General features: G+C 38.5%; 1 protein-coding gene across 2 annotated transcripts in view; it reads right to left on the reverse strand.

Moving 5' to 3' along the window:
- The window catches only part of HIVEP2 (HIVEP zinc finger 2), a 240,886-nt gene that overhangs the window by 21,234 nt on the left and 199,829 nt on the right, over positions 1-19,823 (reverse strand). For both annotated transcript variants that reach the window (XM_075597117.1, XM_075597118.1), the window contains exons 5-6: positions 12,239-12,390; positions 4,541-4,716 (exon numbers count right to left, since the gene is read on the reverse strand). In XM_075597117.1, coding sequence (XP_075453232.1) covers positions 4,541-4,716; positions 12,239-12,390 — 328 coding nt within the window. The remainder of the gene's footprint in view (positions 1-4,540; positions 4,717-12,238; positions 12,391-19,823) is intronic.

Consider the following 19,823-nt stretch of genomic DNA (forward strand, 5'->3'; position numbering starts at 1 on the left):
ATGAAATGGAAGTCGTTTTCTCTGCAGATGAATTAATGTGAACACTAGCTATCAGGACTCTATCTATAATTAATGCAGCTACGGATGGAGTGGGCCACCAGGGAGTCTGTGGGCCCTTTACATTATTGATACACTTGAAACTGACCCACTGAAAGGACCGTAAAAGCACACTTTTCTCTAAATGCCTCTCTATTATACTGCTTGTGTCATCTGTCTGTGCAGCGCGGTCCATAACAGCACGGTTATAAACAGGGCCCATGTCACAACTGCAACATCAGAAACATCTGTCAGACAGCTTCATGATTCTGCTGCACTCTCACTGCAGACAGATCGGCATTATAAGCAGCCTATAGCTCATAATTAAGTTACACGAGGAGTCTGGAAGTCTCACACACAAATCTCAGAATTACTTTGCATAGGAACATTTCACCATTTTCTACATAAATGATATTTCTATATTACAAATGTTTACAATTATTAGAAGAAGAAAAAACAACGACATACTTTTTTTTTAAACGTAGTGGTCATTCTACATACACTAGTAATAGAAAGAATTGGTTATCTTATTCCCTCTTGCATTGGTAAGTGCAGTATGAGGAAATATAGTATGTTTAAGTGTTATCAGTGAATATTGAAGCTCTAATACAGGGGTGGCCAAACTGTGGCTTGCAATAAATGGCATTGGGGGGCGGCCCGGCGTGATGAAGGAGCAAAAAAAGAAAAAATCAACTAAAAAAAATCAATTAAGAAAAGGAACAATACAAAATCGTTAAGATTAAAAAACTTGACAGGCGGAATTTATGAATATTAGAATTTAATAACTTCGTTAACAATTAAAAACCTAAAATAAACCAAATCCATTTGAATAATTACATTCAAATTATATATTCGCCATATTTGATTTTTGAGCAGGCGTTTTCGGCATTCAACATGAGTAAAAATAAGTACAGAACTGTATTGACAGACGCACATGTGGGGGCCGTCTGCTTCTGTTACCCACCTCGAAAATCAATTCTAATATTCAGAAACGGTTAACTGAAATGCAAGTTCAGAAAACCTATTGAGACATTTTACATTCAGATTCTTCTTTTTTATAAATGAGGATTTCAAGTTTTTTCTTCCCTTATCAATAACAATTGTTTGTAATAGTTTTTTTGGTTTGATTATGCTTGTTTACTTTTGGCATTAGTTAGTTTAGGTGCAGCTATTCATTGAAACCGGATGTAGGGGGCAGCAGAACAGTGGCCCATCCAAAAATGTGTGCCCATCTATCGGCCCGCCTGAAAAAACAAAGGTTGGCCATCCCTGCTCTAATATCTTTATTTGAATACCGTACTCACAACCCTTGCTTAAACTGTTTTTAGAATAAACAGTGAGTAAAATGCAAACGCTGTGTAATTCCAGGATATTATTACTGCTAACTTGTAAGAGAATGTCAGACTTTTGTAGAATGTTATTGCAGTATCTTTGGTTGGGTTTGATTGCAGTACAATTACTTAGCACATGTCATTAGGTTTAAAATCCTTCGTTGCTATCATAGATCAATGTGCTACATTGAAGAGATACATTTTTGGTATTAAAACAATTAACAAAAAGGTTTGTCAGTATTAATCGTGTTTGTGAGCTCACATCTTTTATTTGAATAGAGATCACATCTTTTATTTGAATAAGATTTAAATATAGAACTATGATATAAAAAACTGTTTGGTTTCAACTTCCATATTTTTTTCCAATATATCAATGCAAGAAGCATATTAAATGTTATATTATAAAATTTGAATACAATATTAAATATAATCGCATTAATTAAGAGTTAATTGAATTAATTGATTTGAATTAATTAAGAGTTACATCTCAGACTCTACAGGCCTCAGTTAGCAAGTTAAATGTTAAAGTTCATGACAGTACAATTAGAAAAACACTGAACAAGTATGAATTGTATGGAAGGATTGCCAGGAGAAAGCCTCTTCTCTCTAAAAAGAACATGGTTTGCAAAGTTGCGTCTAAACAAACCACAAGACTTCTGGAACAATGTTCTTTGGACAGACAAGACCAAAGTGGAGATGTTTGGCCATAATGCACAGTGCCTTGTTTGGCGAGAACCAAACACAGCATATCAGCACAAACACCTCATACCAACTGTCAAGCACGGTGGTGGAGGGGTGATGATATGGGCTTGTTTTTGCAGCCACAGGACCTGGGAACCTTGCAGTTATTGAGTCAACCATGAACTCCTCTGTATACCAAAGTATTCTAGAGTCAAATGTGAGGCCATTTGTCCGACAGCTAAAGCTTGGCCGAAATTGGGTCATGCAACAGGACAATGATCCCAAGTACACCAGCAAATCTACAACAGAATGGCTGAAAAAGAAAAGAATCAAGGTGTTGCAATGGCCCAGTCAAAGTACAGACCTCAACCCGATTGAAATGCTGTGGCTTGACCTTAAGAAAGCTGTGCATAAACAAATGCCCACAAACCTCAATGAACTGAAGCAACACTATAAAGAAGAGTGGGCCAAAATTCCTCCACAACGATGTGAGAGACTGATAAAGTCATACAGAAAACGATTACTTCAAGTTATTGCTGCTAAAGGTGGTTCTACAAGCTATTGAATCATTAGGTGTACTTAGTTTTTCACACATGGCTTCTCCATTTTGGCTTTATTTTTGTTAAATAAATCATGACACGGTGTAATATGTCATGTGTTGTTGTTCATCTGAGGTTGTATTTACCTAATTTTAAGATCTGCTAAGGATCAGATGATTGTTATTATGTCCTGATATGTAAAACCATAAAATTCAAAGAGGGTGTACTTTCTTTTTCACATGACTGTAGGTGTGCATTATATTTATCTAGGACTTCCAGGGCGAGGGACCAGAGTGACAATACACCACTCCTTGAAAAGCCCCTGTTCTGGGCTAGCCACCACAATGTTTCTTTAGGCTTTTTGAGCCAATCAGTGCTGGGATGGCAGATTCTGCAAAGATCCAGATTGAGCTCTAAGTGCAAGTGGCACTTATCTTAGATAACCGTAACGTGGAAGTCCCTACAATACATTTTTAAAGGATTTGACAGAATGAATATACATTTGCGAAAGTTTCCACGGGTGTCCCAAAATTGAAAACCACTGACTTGGAATTTAAATGAACTATCTAAAAAGGTTCTATCCAATGCTTCAAATCATTATATCTACTGATTTGTGGTCTGGTATGTTGGACCAACTTTGTCAAAGTCAGTTTGAGAAGCCCAAGGACTTTGGCTGCACAAATCTGCAATGCAATGCGTTACCCCTTCCCTTCTGCAAATGGTCACATTATGCATCCAAACTAACTGCTAACTGAAGAGTTTAAAACACCAATCCCCTTAAACTCCCGTTTTTTTTAATTTTCTGTACCCACCTGAAGGTCATGATTGGCCAGTGCAAACATTTTTGCCAATATGATGGTGAACCAGGTGAATGTCTCTATGGATGCTATGTATAAAGGTCCCGGGTTGCAAAAGCAAGGCAAAATTGGAGTAAATAAAAGGCATCATGTTTAGCAAAACAAAAAATCCTATTGTTTTCTATGGGATTTTTCTCTTTGATCGATTTAGGTTTTCTTTGCTCCAGTTTTGCCCCACATTTGCAGCCGGAACTTTCGGCATTCTCCTTATTGTTTGGTGTCAATTTTTTATTTTAAAAGATGCCAAGATATCGAGGTGACAAGCTCCTATGGGCATTGTGTTCTTCTAAGAGACTTCCCCGCTCTTATTCAGTAAGCGAGACAGCAGAAAACTGTATTTTAGGAGGGTACTTCTGCTTTCACTTTTTATTACAACCAAAACTCAAAAAGGTTGGCACAAAAATGAGACATTAGCTATAGAAGTCATCAGTGTTCCCTTTACAGCTAAGGTGGCAACTTATTCAAGTTCAGGTGCCTATTCCTGACAATGGCTCCCTGGACATTCTGATTCATGAAATTCACTTAAATGGCAGCTATCTTTGGCTATTGCGGACACGGTTTAGTGTATTACCCCCTTTTTGACAAATGCCCCACGTTAGTAGACAGGTATAACCCATTTTTGTTAAATTCTGGTTTTGAAAATGTGCAATTTTTAGGATTTTTAAGAAGAATACTTTCTGTGGCTGTAGATAAAAATGAATAAGCATCTTTCACATTCTAATAGTGCATAACAGAAAGGTGCGTTATCGCTTCTAAGCACTATACGCAGTTGGAAAAATACTTCCCCGTAGAGCAAAATATAATTAAGCACACAATAAATCATTGTCACACCATACATGGATATGCTTACAATATTGTGTTGAATGCCTAAGCTTGCAATTCAAATGAGAACGTATACTATATATGAATCCTATTTTTTAATATGATTTGTGATTTCTTGATAAATAGAAGACTGGCCAGGTCACAAACCCAGAATTCTCCGTCTTCAACCTTTGTTACGTTAAGGAGAGACACATGAATCATTCCATTGTGGTGTCTGCGGATGTGACACAATAGTATAGCAATTGCACACAGGAGACAACAGATTTGACTGTACCTTTTGTTTTGAAGGCAAAGTTGCACAGCTTGCATACGTAAGGCCGCACATCTGTGTGGGTGCGGATGTGCTTCTTCAGCATGCTTGGTTTCTTGCAGCGTATACCACATTCTTCACATATGTACTTTCCACGACCTCGTCCTCTCACATATACATAGTCTTCATTGGATTTGAAACTGTCGGTGAGAGATGACAAGAGTTTATTCAGCTGTTTCTGGACAATGTACCTGTCCTCCGTCACGCTTCTTGTTATAAGGTGTGGAATAGTACTTGAATTTTGGGAAACCGCACAACTAAATTCTAACAGAACTTTATTTAAACAACAAATGCTATATGAATTGTATATTTTTTGTAAATAATGTACAGTTATTTTGGTCTGCCAGATCAAACATATTGGCTGTTGTGTGCCCACTTTAACACGTTTGGCTATCTTTATGTTATACCTGTATCATGAATGTGTTTACACTATTCAGCAGAACCCTATACACTATGGTATATACCAATAAAGCTCCATATAAGAATAACTGAAAACGAATTATCAGACTGCTATAGTAGTAGTACACTATCCTGCTAAAATACAGTAGTTTGATTAGAAAGGATAGACAATCATTGTTTGATTAGAGGATATACTGAGCGATTCATACACAAAGATCTGAAAATGATTTATTGGACAGACACAGATATGGACCATCTTTACATAAGAGGATACCTGTACACTGATGTTCATGTAATTGTAGGTCTCTCGCTATAGATGCTAAAAAATATGGATTTTTCAGCATTTCAACATTTTAACTGTAGTTTGAAGTTGCCACCTCATCTAAAAGTTGTAATTCTTTTGTGCACTAGCAAATCAACCAGAGACTGACTTGATGGTGCATTCAGCCTTTGCTGAGGTTAAAATCAACTTTTCTAATAAAGTCACATTACATTTGTGAGGCATTTAAATGGATTCCTTAGCAATCCCAAATTCACACCCGTTATCCAAACTATCTTTATTTCTTCGAGGCTACAGGCATTGGATTGAGATTTGGAAATAGGACATGAAATTATGCTATTAGTTTTTGTGAAATCGGATTGTAAAGCTTATGGTCTCTACTCATCAAAGAATTAGTTCCACAATTACACGTGCCTTAATCTGATTTTCAGCCTAACAATGAATGGACCTTGCATAAGATTCTGCCTGTACAGTATTTTGGGCTACATAGTATTTCATAGTATCTCTGTTTAAGCAGCATGGAGTACTTGCAGATTAGGTCATTTAATATTCATATTCTGTCCGGAACCACGTACCGGGACTGTTTCCTTCTAAGCAGCTCTTTAGCACTCAGCTGTTCTGACTGCAACACATAACTTCCCTGTCCTATAAGAAGGCACCTTTCCAGACTCTTTGCTGCACAACAGCTTTGCTGCTGGAGTGAGGTTAAATTGCTCTTTTGCTGTATAACCTTCTATTCCATATCGTTTGACTTCCTGGTTCCTTATCCCGACTTGCCTCTGGCTTCCCGCTGCATGCTGTTGCCCTGACCCTGGTCAGTCTAATTACTCTCCTGTTTGCTGCCTGCCCTGACCCCGGGTTCATCCAATGTTTCTCCAGTTTGCTGCCTGCCGTGACCCAGGTTTGCCTGACTACCTCTTTTGTCTGCTCCTCCCGGGAACTCGCTACTGCCCACTGCACCACTGATCTGGACACCTGACTCCAGCTATCCATGATTACCAGGTGATTCTATAATACAGACGCCCCCCTGTGGATATCCCCACCGCAGATGATATATTCATGCACTACTTGATAACTAGTACGCATACAAACTGGCTCATAAATAACTCAAACAGTACTAGCCACACAATTTATTTATGGTTGTGTCATAGAAACATATTAAAAAATGAGATCTCCTGACTGGAAAAAAAAAAGACATTAATAACAACACAAGGTTATGGTTCTTATGAAACACATCTATCTATGCAAAATACACTGAAAATACAAGGATCTGTGTTAATAATTTTCAGTGAGAATTTGTACTAATTTTGTCTACTAAAAAAGTATACAAGATGGCAGGATGAGGATGCGTGACCGTCAGGCTGGAACAGATGTTAACAGGTGCAGCTTTCCTGAATAACAGCTATGCAGCATGCAAGTAGAAAATATGCAGCCACCACAAGCATTTCTGAAACGTGATTTAAAAACATTTCTTTTATTGAAGTTTCATTGATGGAGAGACATGCTCGTGAAACACGTCAGTGTAGACAGCTGCTGTAGTACTCTTGCCTACACTGTTAAGAAGTAAAAAATGCCAAAAAGTAGCATTCTCCCCTACATGTCATGCTTTTGTTCTTAAGAATATGATGGACCAGGGGTTCTGTTGGTGAAGGGCTGCAGCTATCCTGCAAACCGACTCCGTTGTATAATATTTAATTTTTCGAGGTGAAAAGCATTTGCCCTTTTTCCAAGATGGCTCCTGTGCTGCTTCCTCACAGTGAGACAAACCATAAAGAGTGAGATCATAAGGCCGAGTTCAGGGTGGCTGCTACGGACGCTTGCGTCCGTGCGTGCCTCCCCTGCGTGCTCCTGCAGCCCGGCGATCTGTGCCCAGGCTGCAGGAGTTGGGTCGCGGTGTTTGGGGGCATGGCGGAGGGCGGGTCGAACGTGTCACGGAGCTGGTTCGCTGAACCAGCTCACGTGACGCGACTGCCGCCCCAAATATCATTTCGGGTTGTAGCGGCAAAGTGTAGCAGCGTCAACGCTGCACTTTGCCGCTGGTGGAGTTTTCAGTTTGAACACTCCCACCGAACAACCCAAACGTGCGACGGACGTGCGCGCTCGCGTAGCAGCCACCCTGAACTCGGCCTAAGTCATCAGCTTCTTGTTGATGGACATTTTCCCCACACTGGGACTGACAAAATGTAATAGGTGAGCAATCATTTCTGAGCCAGGAGGTCCCCTGGTGTAGGTACAATGTTGTCCTGTGACAAGTAGTGCAAATTGATGCTTTAAAAATGAACTTGAATGGAATAAAATAATTAATTGCTTTAAATCATGTTTAGGAGGTGTTGCTGCAGAACATGGATTAACCTTGTGCAGATTTTCATTTTCACAGTGAGCAGCACCATGGGGGAGCTTCGTACGTGCTCGGACGGTGAAACGGAAATATAAAAAGGATTTAATCATGGCGGTATGTAGACAGTTTCTCTTGAATCTTAATTCCGTGTGCAGGCTACTGAAGCCGAGTGGTGTTAAAACCAGTCAGGTCGCTGAGTGCAACATATAATCACCGTGTTTTAAGAAGTGGAAAGATGCCTTTTACATCTTTATCCAACCAGAGATCGGTGTTTTCTTTCTTTTGGAGATGAGCTCCACTGATACAGTCATATAACTTAAATGAGCTGCCATGGTCAATAATTTTTTGACATGCAGTAAAGATTTGATCAAGCGGGAGACAAGTATTTTAACTATATAGCTTTGTTTCACTGATGATGAGGAAATGGGGATCAATAAGTCTTTGCAATGCAGTGAAGAAACAGAATTCATTAATTTCACCATGTATCCTTCCTTTACAAGTGCAGATCAAAGGTGCTATCCACGGAGGTCCAATAACTCAGAGCTAATAATGTACGCTTATCAAAATTATTAACGGACATTATTTACCCTGAGATTAATGCATATCCAGAAAGCTAATGATATGCAAAGATAATGGCTGTTGTATATCTCATTAACATAGGATTAATGCCATGTTAAAACAGTAAAACACTGTGCAATTTAATTTAAAAAAATATATATTATTATTACAGGATTGAAGCAGGGGGTCTCTGGAGCTGAACTGCGTTAATTTCAGCTTAGGGGACCCTCTGCTTCCAGAGATACTTCCCTCTGTAGGGCGTGCTGGTATCTGCAGCAAGGGAATTTGTGTGCCTAACGCTTAAATGTCCTGCGTCACGCGGGCCAATAGGAAGTCGTGACGTCATCCCTTGTGGCGTCATATTGGCCTGCGTGACCTGTACATTTAAACTGCACAGGGACACGGGCACCCCGACGGAGGTCAGTATCTCTGGAAGCAAGGGGTCCCCGGAGCTGCCATTAACACCGTTCAGCTACGGTGACCAGCTGCGTAAAATCTGTAATAATTTTTTTTAAAAAGTGCACAATGCTTCATGTTTTGCTGCTTTAAGTTAGCACGGTGTTAGCTTCAAATAAAATGACTCGCGTTAAGCATGTCTTAAGTGAAGGTGGCATTACGCTAATCACGATCCTGAAATACTATACGTTTTGCAGGTATCACTCCACGTGCTGTTTAATGGTGCGTTTGGGGTGCTATATACAGCACTGTAAAGCACTAGCAAAAATGTAAAAAAAGCCTCTCTCCTGTCTTGCATGGTATGGAGAAACACTACTTTATACCTATAAAATAATAGGAATGGATTCCCTTAAAAGTGACATTTTCTGTTCCTTTAACATAAATATAACAAACATTTTTCAAATGGGGTTCAACAAGCGTTGCATGTTTGATTAGCAGGGTTATTCTTTCTTGAAATTACTTTTAAACGGCACTAAATGCTTCCGACATTGAAATGGAATTTATTAATTAAAAAATGAAACCCAACATTGCCGCCTGCAATGAACACAATTGTGGTTGTTAAATGATGATTTGGCAAGAATTGTTATTTTTTTTTTTTTGTAAATTAATGTAAATAAATGGTTTTCTTGTTCTGTAATCCCCCCCCACAAAATTCCGGGTTAAACAACACTAAAAACTGTTCAGGGAGTTGCATTTGTTTTCTTCGCACTTGTCAGTAAAAGGCAGGAATATATCAGGGGATACAAACTGTGAGAACAGAACTGCTTCTCCTAGATATTACAGCTCAGACCCAGATGGGTTTCTAAGTCACAGGTAACGGAGAGCAGCTTTTGCAAAAATCAAAATGAAGTGATTTGCGGCGTGTGGGGTGGAAGTGTCAATCGCTTATCTAAAATCTTTGTGAACAACGTTTGCACATCTGTTCTGCTCTGTGAACATTGAAAAACATGTGAGACCTTTAATTATTCAACTCAATACCATTTTTTATGAATTTTAATATGCTGAGCATCCTTTGATTTCTCTGGCCGGGTTTAGCCCACCTCCCCAGCAGTGCAAAATCTTTGCAACACGTTTCTGTTTGTGATCATTTGCTGCAAATATTCCCAGCAGCTTGAGCTGCAAACTGTAACAATAGATAATGTTACCTAAGTAATATAAGGATGCATTGTAGCTGCTGAGTTACACTGACTAAGGTTTGATTTGAACTGAAAGGCGGCCATTTTGCTAGGCACACAATCAGTGTTTATACAGATTTATAACAGAATGACTAAACGATTCCCATCTTAGGTAAGAATGTGGAACTATACATGGTCACATGCTTTACATATACAAATAATAATAAAAAAGAAGGGGTAGGATGTAGCACTGCTGCTTTAAGTGAAACAACCCAGTGACAAAACCTGAACATAATATTATGTAATACAAAAAGTGTATGGTTTAAACAGCACTCTAAGAATATGTGGAAATAAAGTAAGACTATGGTGCACGGGAACCTGAGGGACCCTATCCCCTCCCAAGGGACAATACAGAACAAAAAAAGGGGGGTACCCAGCACTCAAATGAAAAAAATTAAGTAAAATGACAAATATGTTATAACGAAGTGTTACTGTAATATTGCCACAATATGACCACACAATTTGTATAGATACTCGCAAAAGTCAGCGATATAAGTACAACTCAAACAGAGCAGGGATCTGAGTAACAGCAAATGGAGTGGGAGAACACAGGGTAAGGGAAGGGGAGGGAAAGGATGAGGGAAAGACAAAGGAAAGGGGGGAGGGAACAAGACAAATAAGGGGGGCAACTTTTCAGGGCGGAATGCCCCAATAATACCACAATGACTTCTAAGCACTACATGAGCCAGTAATGCAAGGGTAAATATACAGGCTGTTACAGGCTAAACGAGCCAATAATACCACAAAATCAGAGTCAAATAAGCATAAAATATAGCCAGGACTAAGAGGCTCAAAGGGATTATGTGCACAAGTAGGAGAAACGTTTCAGGAAGCAGCACTGGATACTCTGCGGGTCGTCTGGAGTATCCAGTGATAATTCCTGAGACGTTTCTCCTACTGGGTGCACATAATCCCTGTGAGCCTCTTAGTGCTGGCTATATTTTATGCTTATTTGACTCTGATTTTTGGTATTATTGGCTCTGCACATTTACCTGTGTATTACTGGCTCTGTGATTGCGTAGGAGTTTTGAGCACTTACAGTGTGGTAATACTAATAAACACTGTTGCTTTAAATTATCTCTGCTAATACACTGTTATCCTTGTGATATACTCTACAGTTGGCTAGTCTAATTGCCACAATCCCCGTTTAGTCATACTGTCTGTGACCACTGTATTATCATACAGGTTGCCATATTGTGCATTTTGTTTTTGATTGTTTAGTGTATTGGGAGTTACCGTCCATAAAGGACTGTGATCACTGGGATCTTGGGGAACGGGCCAGAAGAAGGGGCATTCCGCCCCAAAAAGTTGCCCCCCTTATTTGTCTTGTACCCTCCACCCCCCTTTCCTTTGTCTTTCCCTCATCCTTTCCCTATCCTTCCCTTACCCTGTGTTCTCCCACTCCATTTGCTGTTACTTACATCCCTGCTCTGTTTGAGTTGTACTTATATAGCTGACTTTTGCGAGTATCTATACAAATTGTGTGGTCATATTGTGGCAATATTACAGTAACATCTCGTTATAACATATTTGTCATTTTACTTAATTTTTTACATTTAAGTGCTGGGTACCACCCCTTTTTTCTGTTCTATAATATTATGTAATATTACAAAAATGACAATGTCTTAAACATACAAAAAAACATTGCTGTTGTAGAAATGCCCCGAGGCATTCTGTATGTGGCTGGGTTTCACTCTTATTTAATAAAACAATGTCTTATTGTAAGCTCTACGGGGCAGTAATGTTACTTATGTCTCAAGTGCTTATTCCCATTATGTGTTATATTATGATGTCACGTGTATTACTGCTCTGACACGCTATGTACATAGATGGCACTATATACATAAAGATAGACATACAATGCAACATATGGTATAACAATATCATTGTGTGTTAATAGGATTTTCTAAAACTAGCCTTTTACTCCTTAAAAAAGGTGACTAATGGGACTGTGTAATGGAAATACAATTTTCTTCTTCTAAATTGTCACTTTGTTTGAATTCCTTGATTCACATTTCTGTATTACTTGTAATGAACGGAGAATATTGCCTGCCAGCTTACACAATAACCTGTGAAATGTCAATCTTCAATTTGCTGTATTTTCCAGCTTTTCTAAAAAGCTATAATTTATTATAATATACATATTTGATGTACATAGTTATGGATCTTCATAGGTGAAAAACTAAATTTTTGCATGACACTTAATTGCATGTGAAAATGATGGGAATACTATTGGTAAACTGGTCTTCCCAAAGTCACTAATCCCACAGGTAGCTGATCTGCCATATATAAGTGAGTCCTCTGAGACTTTATTATTGCATCATGAATATGCATCATCATCTGAGATGTAATGACAAAGTATTACATATAAATGAGGCTTACAACGAATGTAATCAGGGGCACGGGCAAAGTGGCCTTTCTTAATACACACAATATGTGATGGATTGTTTCCTTACCCTCCTTCAAAGATTTTAATCCGTATTGGTTCTGTTTGTTTAGCTGAAATATCTTTCTCTCCATGACTTTCTCCTTTTGTCCTCTCTTTGCTGCTTCCCGCGGCCTTCTTTTCATGTTTACTGCTAACCAGGAGGGACGGCTCAGGTTTCATCTATGTCGTAAAAATAAATAACAGGAAAGTTGTTACACACGCTCTGCTATAATGTTATGTATCTCTTAACCTGCTCATTGTTTGAAGACTTTGCAGCACGGCAAAGTAATCCATTGTCAGAGAGTTCTTTCATTGTAACAGTTCTTTCTAGTGCACCAATCTCATTATAAATCAGGTGTGACAGGTCAAGAACTTTACACATTTGATATTGGAACGTTTATTGACTTCGATATATTTAGAGGAGTTAATCATCCTTAGAGTGAAAGTTTTACTGGCTTTTGTCCTATGGTAAATTAATGCATCTTTTCATATATTTTTCACTGGCTTCTATAAAAAATCATTCTTATTAGATACTTATTGGCTGAAACATCCCATTCTTTAGGTTCTAGGATCCACAAAGTCTTATCACAAAAGAGGATGTGTAGATGCAGTTAAAACCTTCCAAACTATCAAGTCACCTTCAGAACAATTACATTTTATAATTAAATGTACAAATATTTTTAGATATGTTTAATTTGGTACACAGTAGGACTGCCGCTTTCAATTACATGATCATGTTCAAAACTCTTGTTAAAATGTAAAACTTTGTAACAAAGTTAAATAGAGCAATCACAGTATGACCCCCTACTTTAAAACACGTTTTTAATTAAAATCACCTTCTAAGTAGAGAACAGAAATCCCAAACGATAAAGCTATTGACAAGGACAGCATTCGATGTGCCTTCTAGCTCCCTCCAAATATCCGTACAAAAATCCTAACTGTGGGGAAGGACTTTCCTGTTTCTCAGCATTGAGAGTTGTGAATGCAGGCACTGTACAGAATAAGCAAGATGAATCCGACATTGACAGGTGTGCTGTACAGTAGATTCATTGGTCCAAATGTAGAAAGGAAAAAGTGGTGCAATTCAGGAGTAAAAAAACTGCCCCATATGTATCAAGGAAAACAAAACCATGGAAATGGCACCACTTATCTTGATACCTATGCCCCCACTTATCTTGATACCTATGCCCCATTACGTTTCTCTGAAAATAAAATGTAAATGGCCTGCAGTAGATGCACTAAGCTAGGTAAAATCAGGGAACATTACAAGTGAAAAACAAACTTATCAATAGTGGCACTCCAAAATTATCAGTGTGTGACAAATCATTAGTGCAATAGTGAACAACAGTTATACTAATACAAACACGTTTGATGAATGCTGCTGTGACCCAGTGTGGGATTGCTCTCTCAATCCTGTGGAAAGTGGAAAAGGTGTAGATCATCGGGAAGCGCAAACATGTGGAAACAGAAAAAATATTCTGATGGTGCAATATTGTTAAAACAAAAATGTGGAGATTATAGTATCAAGTCAATGTGTAGAATACTCACAAACGTGAGATGAACTGTATACACGTAATGGTATCTTTGGTTGATGATCCGCCAGAATGCGGTGGAAATACAAGTAATCCCAATGGAAATGTACACTCCGGTGACCTTAGTATAAAACAAAAGAACCGGACATAGTGCAGACTGTATATGGTATTTATAAAAGGTAAGTGTAATGCAATGCACTCACATGATAAAAAGTATTAACAGGCATTTAGATCTCACAAAACGGATCTCGGCAGCAGGATCAATGGTCTCTCTGCTTCCCCTGTGTTGTGGCGTGCGTGTCACGGATGCGTCTCACCGATACCAGAAGTGACGTCATCCGCTTCCAGGGATTCCGGCCGGTTGTGGATTTGATTGGTCAACGTCACTCTACGCGTTTCACCTTCCTCGGTTTCGTCAGGAGTGTTGATGACTAGATGCTGGGAACTTATATACTCTATACTAAGTTCCCATGTGTGGATAATTAACAAGGTAATGATGTTTACAATGGGTGAGATAGCCAAGATATAATGAAAGCGGGTAATATTAACTCCACATCAGACATATGTAGAGCCCAAAAATTTGTAGTATACTTTATTTAAAACATACATAGTAATAAAAATATAATATAATATAATATAGAAGAACAAATTAAAAACATAATGATTGATTAACCAATAACAAGAATTACATCAAATTATAAATATTTATATCAATGTTAATTAAGCGACTGTTATAGATGAATTGGAGGCACAATCTAGCGGGGGAACAGAAAAGTAAATGTTAGGTTACACATTCAAATACATTAGAGAAACGGTTTGATGTCAAACTCTAGGTTTAAACCAGAGGGGGAAATGGTTTTGAGTTCAAACATCCAGAATGATTCCCTCTTAATGAGAGCTACATTTCTGTTGCCCCCCCCCCCCTCCAGTGGGGCATGACCTGTTCTATTGCTTTGAAAGTGAGACGTTTGGGGTTGGAATTATGCACTAATAAGAAATGGTTTGAAACACTGTGACTAGTGAGTTTTCTTTTAATATTACCGAGGTGTTCCAATATACGTGTTTTAAGGGGGCGAATAGTCTTACCTACAGTAGAGGCAACTCTTATTCTAACAAAAAACAGTGGCAATTCCCCAAAAAACCCAGGAAACACCCAGGTACATTCTGAATACATGCCTTAAACTTTCCTTAAACTAGCCCCAGCATTTCTGCATTGATTAATGGCCTATCAGATTAACAGCGGGGGTCCCTGGCAGTCCCATTCAAACTGGATTGGACTGCCAGGGATCCCTGCTGTGTTAATCCTATGGGTCGTTAGTCAATGCAGAAATGCCTTAAACGTGCCTCAAACTAGCCCAGAACATACCCAGCACATACCCCGAATGTAACCCGGCTAGTTTACGGCAAATGTTAGAATAAACGTTGCCTCTACTGTATATATTGTAAACCGCAGTCACACTCAATGAGGTAGATTACAAAATTTGATCTGCAGTTTAAATGCTGTTTAATATTATAGGGTTTTTGTGTGGTAGTGGACTTGAAACTGTTAACTATTTTAGGACTATAATGGCAGGCAGTACACGTTTTACAATCAAAAAATCCTTTAGGGGGATCTAGCCAGGTAGAGCGATTGGCCACAGTGTGTCTCCTCATGGCACTAGGAGCCAAGGAGTTCTTAGTATTAGGAGCTTTTCTGTAGACCATTTTCACTCTATCTGGTAGATGTATCCCTAGAATGGGATCATTCTTTACCTACCTACCAGAAGCTAAAATCAAACCCCTCTACCCTTTATAAAAAGGAACTACAAACTCTATTAGAGGATGGGAGAAAACGGGGAATATTGGAGGAACATGAGTTCCAATTATTGAATGTAGAAGATCCCATATTCCCCGTTTTCTATTTTCTACCCAAAATACATAAAAACCTTACACATCCTACCGGAAGGCCCATAATTTCCGGAATTGGGTCATTAACAGCCAATCTATCAGAGTTTATAGATAGCTACCTGCAAGAAATGGTTGAAGAACAAAAATCGTATTTAAAGGACACTAGCGATGTGATTATGCTACTGAGAGAAATCCAATGGCAAGAAAACTATGTATTGGTTACTACCGATGTAACGGCTCTATATACATCAATAAAACATGATGATGGATGTAGAGCCGTTAAGTCCTTTTTGGAAAGAGGTGGGAAATTTCCAAAGATACAAATAGAATTCCTTGTCAAATGTATACAATTTATTCTCAATAAGAATTCCTCCTTCTGTGATGAATTCTACTTACAGCTGTGTGGGACCGCCATGGGGACCAAATTTGCTCCCAGTTACGCCAATTTACTTATGGCCATGTGGGAAGATCAATATATATGGTCTTGGGCCGGACTGGATGCGAATTTGGTCACTTGGCGGAGATATATAGATGACATCATTTTTGTTTGGAAAGGCACGTCAGAAGATCTCGATATGTTTCTTACTTATTTGGACGTTAATGAATTTAATTTAAAATTCACGTCCAGCATCAGTGACTCTACTGTGAACTTCCTGGACCTTACTATCTATTTAGAAGATAACCTTATTAAAACAAATTTTTTTTTAAGGATGTCGATGCTAATAATTATATTTTGCAGTCCAGTTGCCATCTTAACAAATGGATTGCAAACATTCCATACGGTCAATACCGTAGATTGAAACGCAACTGTACTGACAATAGTGTATTTGAAGAGCAATCGACTATACTGTCCAGGAAGTTCACAGAGAGACACTACAATGATGATGTCATTAAACAAGCATTGGCTAAAACCAATGATGCATCTAGGGAATCGATGCTGATCCCCACCAAAAAAAGTTTACAAAATAACACCTTACAAGTGCCATTTATTACGCAATACAATAAAGATGCGAATAAAATCAACAAAATCCTTAATACACATTGGCCTATATTAAAGAATGATCCCATTCTAGGGATTCATCTACCAGATAGAGTGAAAATGGTCTACAGAAAAGCTCCTAATATTAAGAACTCCTTGGCCCCTAGTGCCATGAGGAGACACACTGTGGCCAATCGCTCTACCTGGCTAGATCCCCCTAAAGGATTTTTTGATTGTAAAACGTGTACTGCCTGCCATTATTGTTCTAAAATAGTTAAGTTTCAAGTCCACTACCACACAAAAATCCTATAATATTAAACAGCATTTAAACTGCAGATCAAATTTTGTAATCTACCTCATTGAGTGTGACTGCGGTTTACTATATATAGGTAAGACTATTCGTCCCCTTAAAACACGTATATTGGAACACCTCGGTAATATTAAAAGAAAACTCACTAGTCACAGTGTTTCAAACCATTTCTAAATTAGTGCATAATTCCAACCCCAAACGTCTCACTTTCAAAGCAATAGAACAGGTCATGCCCCACTGGAGGGGGGGCAACAGAAATTTAGCTCTCATTAAGAGGGAATCATTCTGGATGTTTGAACTCAAAACCATTTCCCCCTCTGGTTTAAACCTAGAGTTTGACATCAAACCGTTTCTCTAATTTATTTGTACCTAACATTTACTTTTCTGTTCCCCCGCTAGATTGTGCCTCCAATTCATCTATAACAGTCGCTTAATTAACATTGATATAAATATTTATAATTTGATGTAATTCTTGTTATTGGTTAATCAATCATTATGTTTTTAATTTGTTCTTCTATATTATATTATATTTTTATTACTATATATGTTTTAAATAAAGTATACTACTAATTTTTGGGCTCTACATATGTCTGATGTGGAGTTAATATTTACCCGCTTTCATTATATCTTGGCTATCTCACCCATTGTAAACATCATTACCTTGTTAATTATCCACACATGGGAACTTAGTATAGAGTATATAAGTTCCCAGCATCTAGTCATCAACACTCCTGACGAAACCGAGGAAGGTGAAACGCGTAGAGTGACGTTGACCAATCAAATCCACAACCGTCCGGAATCCCTGGAAGCGGATGACGTCACTTCTGGTATCGGTGAGACGCATCCGTGAAACGCACGCCACAACACAGGGGAAGCAGAGAGACCATTGATCCTGCTGCCGAGATCCGTTTTGTGAGATCTAAATGCCTGTTAATACTTTTTATCATGTGAGTGCATTGCATTACACTTACCTTTTATAAATACCATATACAGTCTGCACTATGTCCGGTTCTTTTGTTTTATACTAAGGTTACCGGAGTGTACATTTCCATTGGGATTACTTGTATTTCCACCGCATTTTGGCAGATCATCATCCAAAGATACCATTACGTGTATACAGTTCATCTCACGTTTGTGAGTATTCTACACATTGACTTGATACTATAATCTCCACATTTTTGTTTTAACAATATTGCACCTTTAGAATATTTTTTCTGTTTCCACATGTTTGCGCTTCCCGATCTACACCTTTTCCAAAATCAGGGAACATAGCATGTTCTTACTTACATGTTCTGTTTCCTGCGTTAACACTAATGTCCATAAATCAAATTAAATGTAAAAACAACGACCATACTACATCTCATTAGAAGAGAGTTGAAGCCAATGTATTGTATCATACTGTGGTGTTGTCTTCCAATATCGTGACACTGCAGAAGTAGCCGGCGTTAATGCTCCCGCTGGCGCACTGCAGCGGGTGACACATGACGAGCTAGGGGGAGCAGACACCACTGTGTCTGCATTAGCCACGTGCCAAAGGAACGGGGCAAATGTGTCATTGCATCTGCTGCCACGTGACCGTGATCGCAGTAACGCCTGCTACAGTACATCTGTATGTCAGTCTACATTTTACTCCTACCCAGACCCTGAAATAGGGCTTTTGATGAAGAGGAGAGAGAAATAACACTATATTACTACATGATGCCTTCCTGTGGCATTACACCCGTCCACGTACTGTGACTGAACTGCTGCTTTATTCTAACTTCCCTTTCATTCTTTTCCTGACAGCTTCCTTTGACACATTTGAACTACAATCCGGCATGTATTCACTGATCAGAAGCAGTGCTGCCAGCAACATGTTATACCGTCTTGCCTATGAATTACCTGCCAAATCCAAAAAGTAACTAGATATATTTACAACATATACAGTATATACAAATGTAGCAGAATTCATTGTTCCTTCTGGTGCATTGTGGTCAGACGTGATATTCTGCCGCATCACTGCCACTGAATCCTATGGAAACTCAGCGATACTCTGCGTTTTCACGGCATATGTTATGTTATTTGGGAAACCATGTCACATGCTACATCTGCATGTGTGCGTATGTGTGTAAATATATGTATGTGTGTGTGTATATATATATATATATATATATATAGGCATCTCTGCAATAAATATTTTCAAGTTTGACACATTTGATGGAAGTTTCTTAAGTAGAAACTTTCTCAGATCACCATTTAATTCATGCAGGAAGGTTACTGGAAGTAATCAAATTAATACATATCATTTCCATATTTACTGTATGTATGTGTCACTTTTCACCATATAACTTCCCTTATCACTTGCTCTTTGGGCTATGTATCAAATCTTATTGGCTGCAAATCTGGGGTAAAAGATAAAACCAGATTCATCACAAAAATCCTACTAAAAGCATTCAAGTTTTTTTTTGTTTAATAGATGTGGTGCTATTTTTGCCTCATGTTGCACCAGTTTTGCAGCCAGGAGATATGAGAGAGTAGACCCCAAATCTTTCTAATGGAGAAAAATGTCTAACAGTCCAATCTACCTACTAAGTGTGCCCTCTTTATCGCTGGTATGCCCTGCAACACAAAATGCCAAGCCTTCCTGCACTGGAGATTTGAATTAGGGTGTGAATAACCTGTTATTTATATATGTGTGTGTGTGTGTGTGTGTGTGTGTGTGTGTGTGTGTTATAGTACTTCAGAATTTTAGCGGAAATACAATTGTGTGAAAAAGCAGCTGTATAACCTCTATTGATTATGGGTTAATATGTGCTCTAATTCTCTAAATCATTTAGCTCAATCCTCTTCACACTTGTCAACACAGATCAAATGAAGCATTTGGGTTTGGAAGACTGACACTCACTATTTAAATATGCTTCTGCAT

The sequence above is a fragment of the Ascaphus truei genome, chromosome 4, assembly GCF_040206685.1.
Source record: "Ascaphus truei isolate aAscTru1 chromosome 4, aAscTru1.hap1, whole genome shotgun sequence".
NCBI classification, from domain to species: Eukaryota; Metazoa; Chordata; class Amphibia; order Anura; family Ascaphidae; genus Ascaphus; species Ascaphus truei.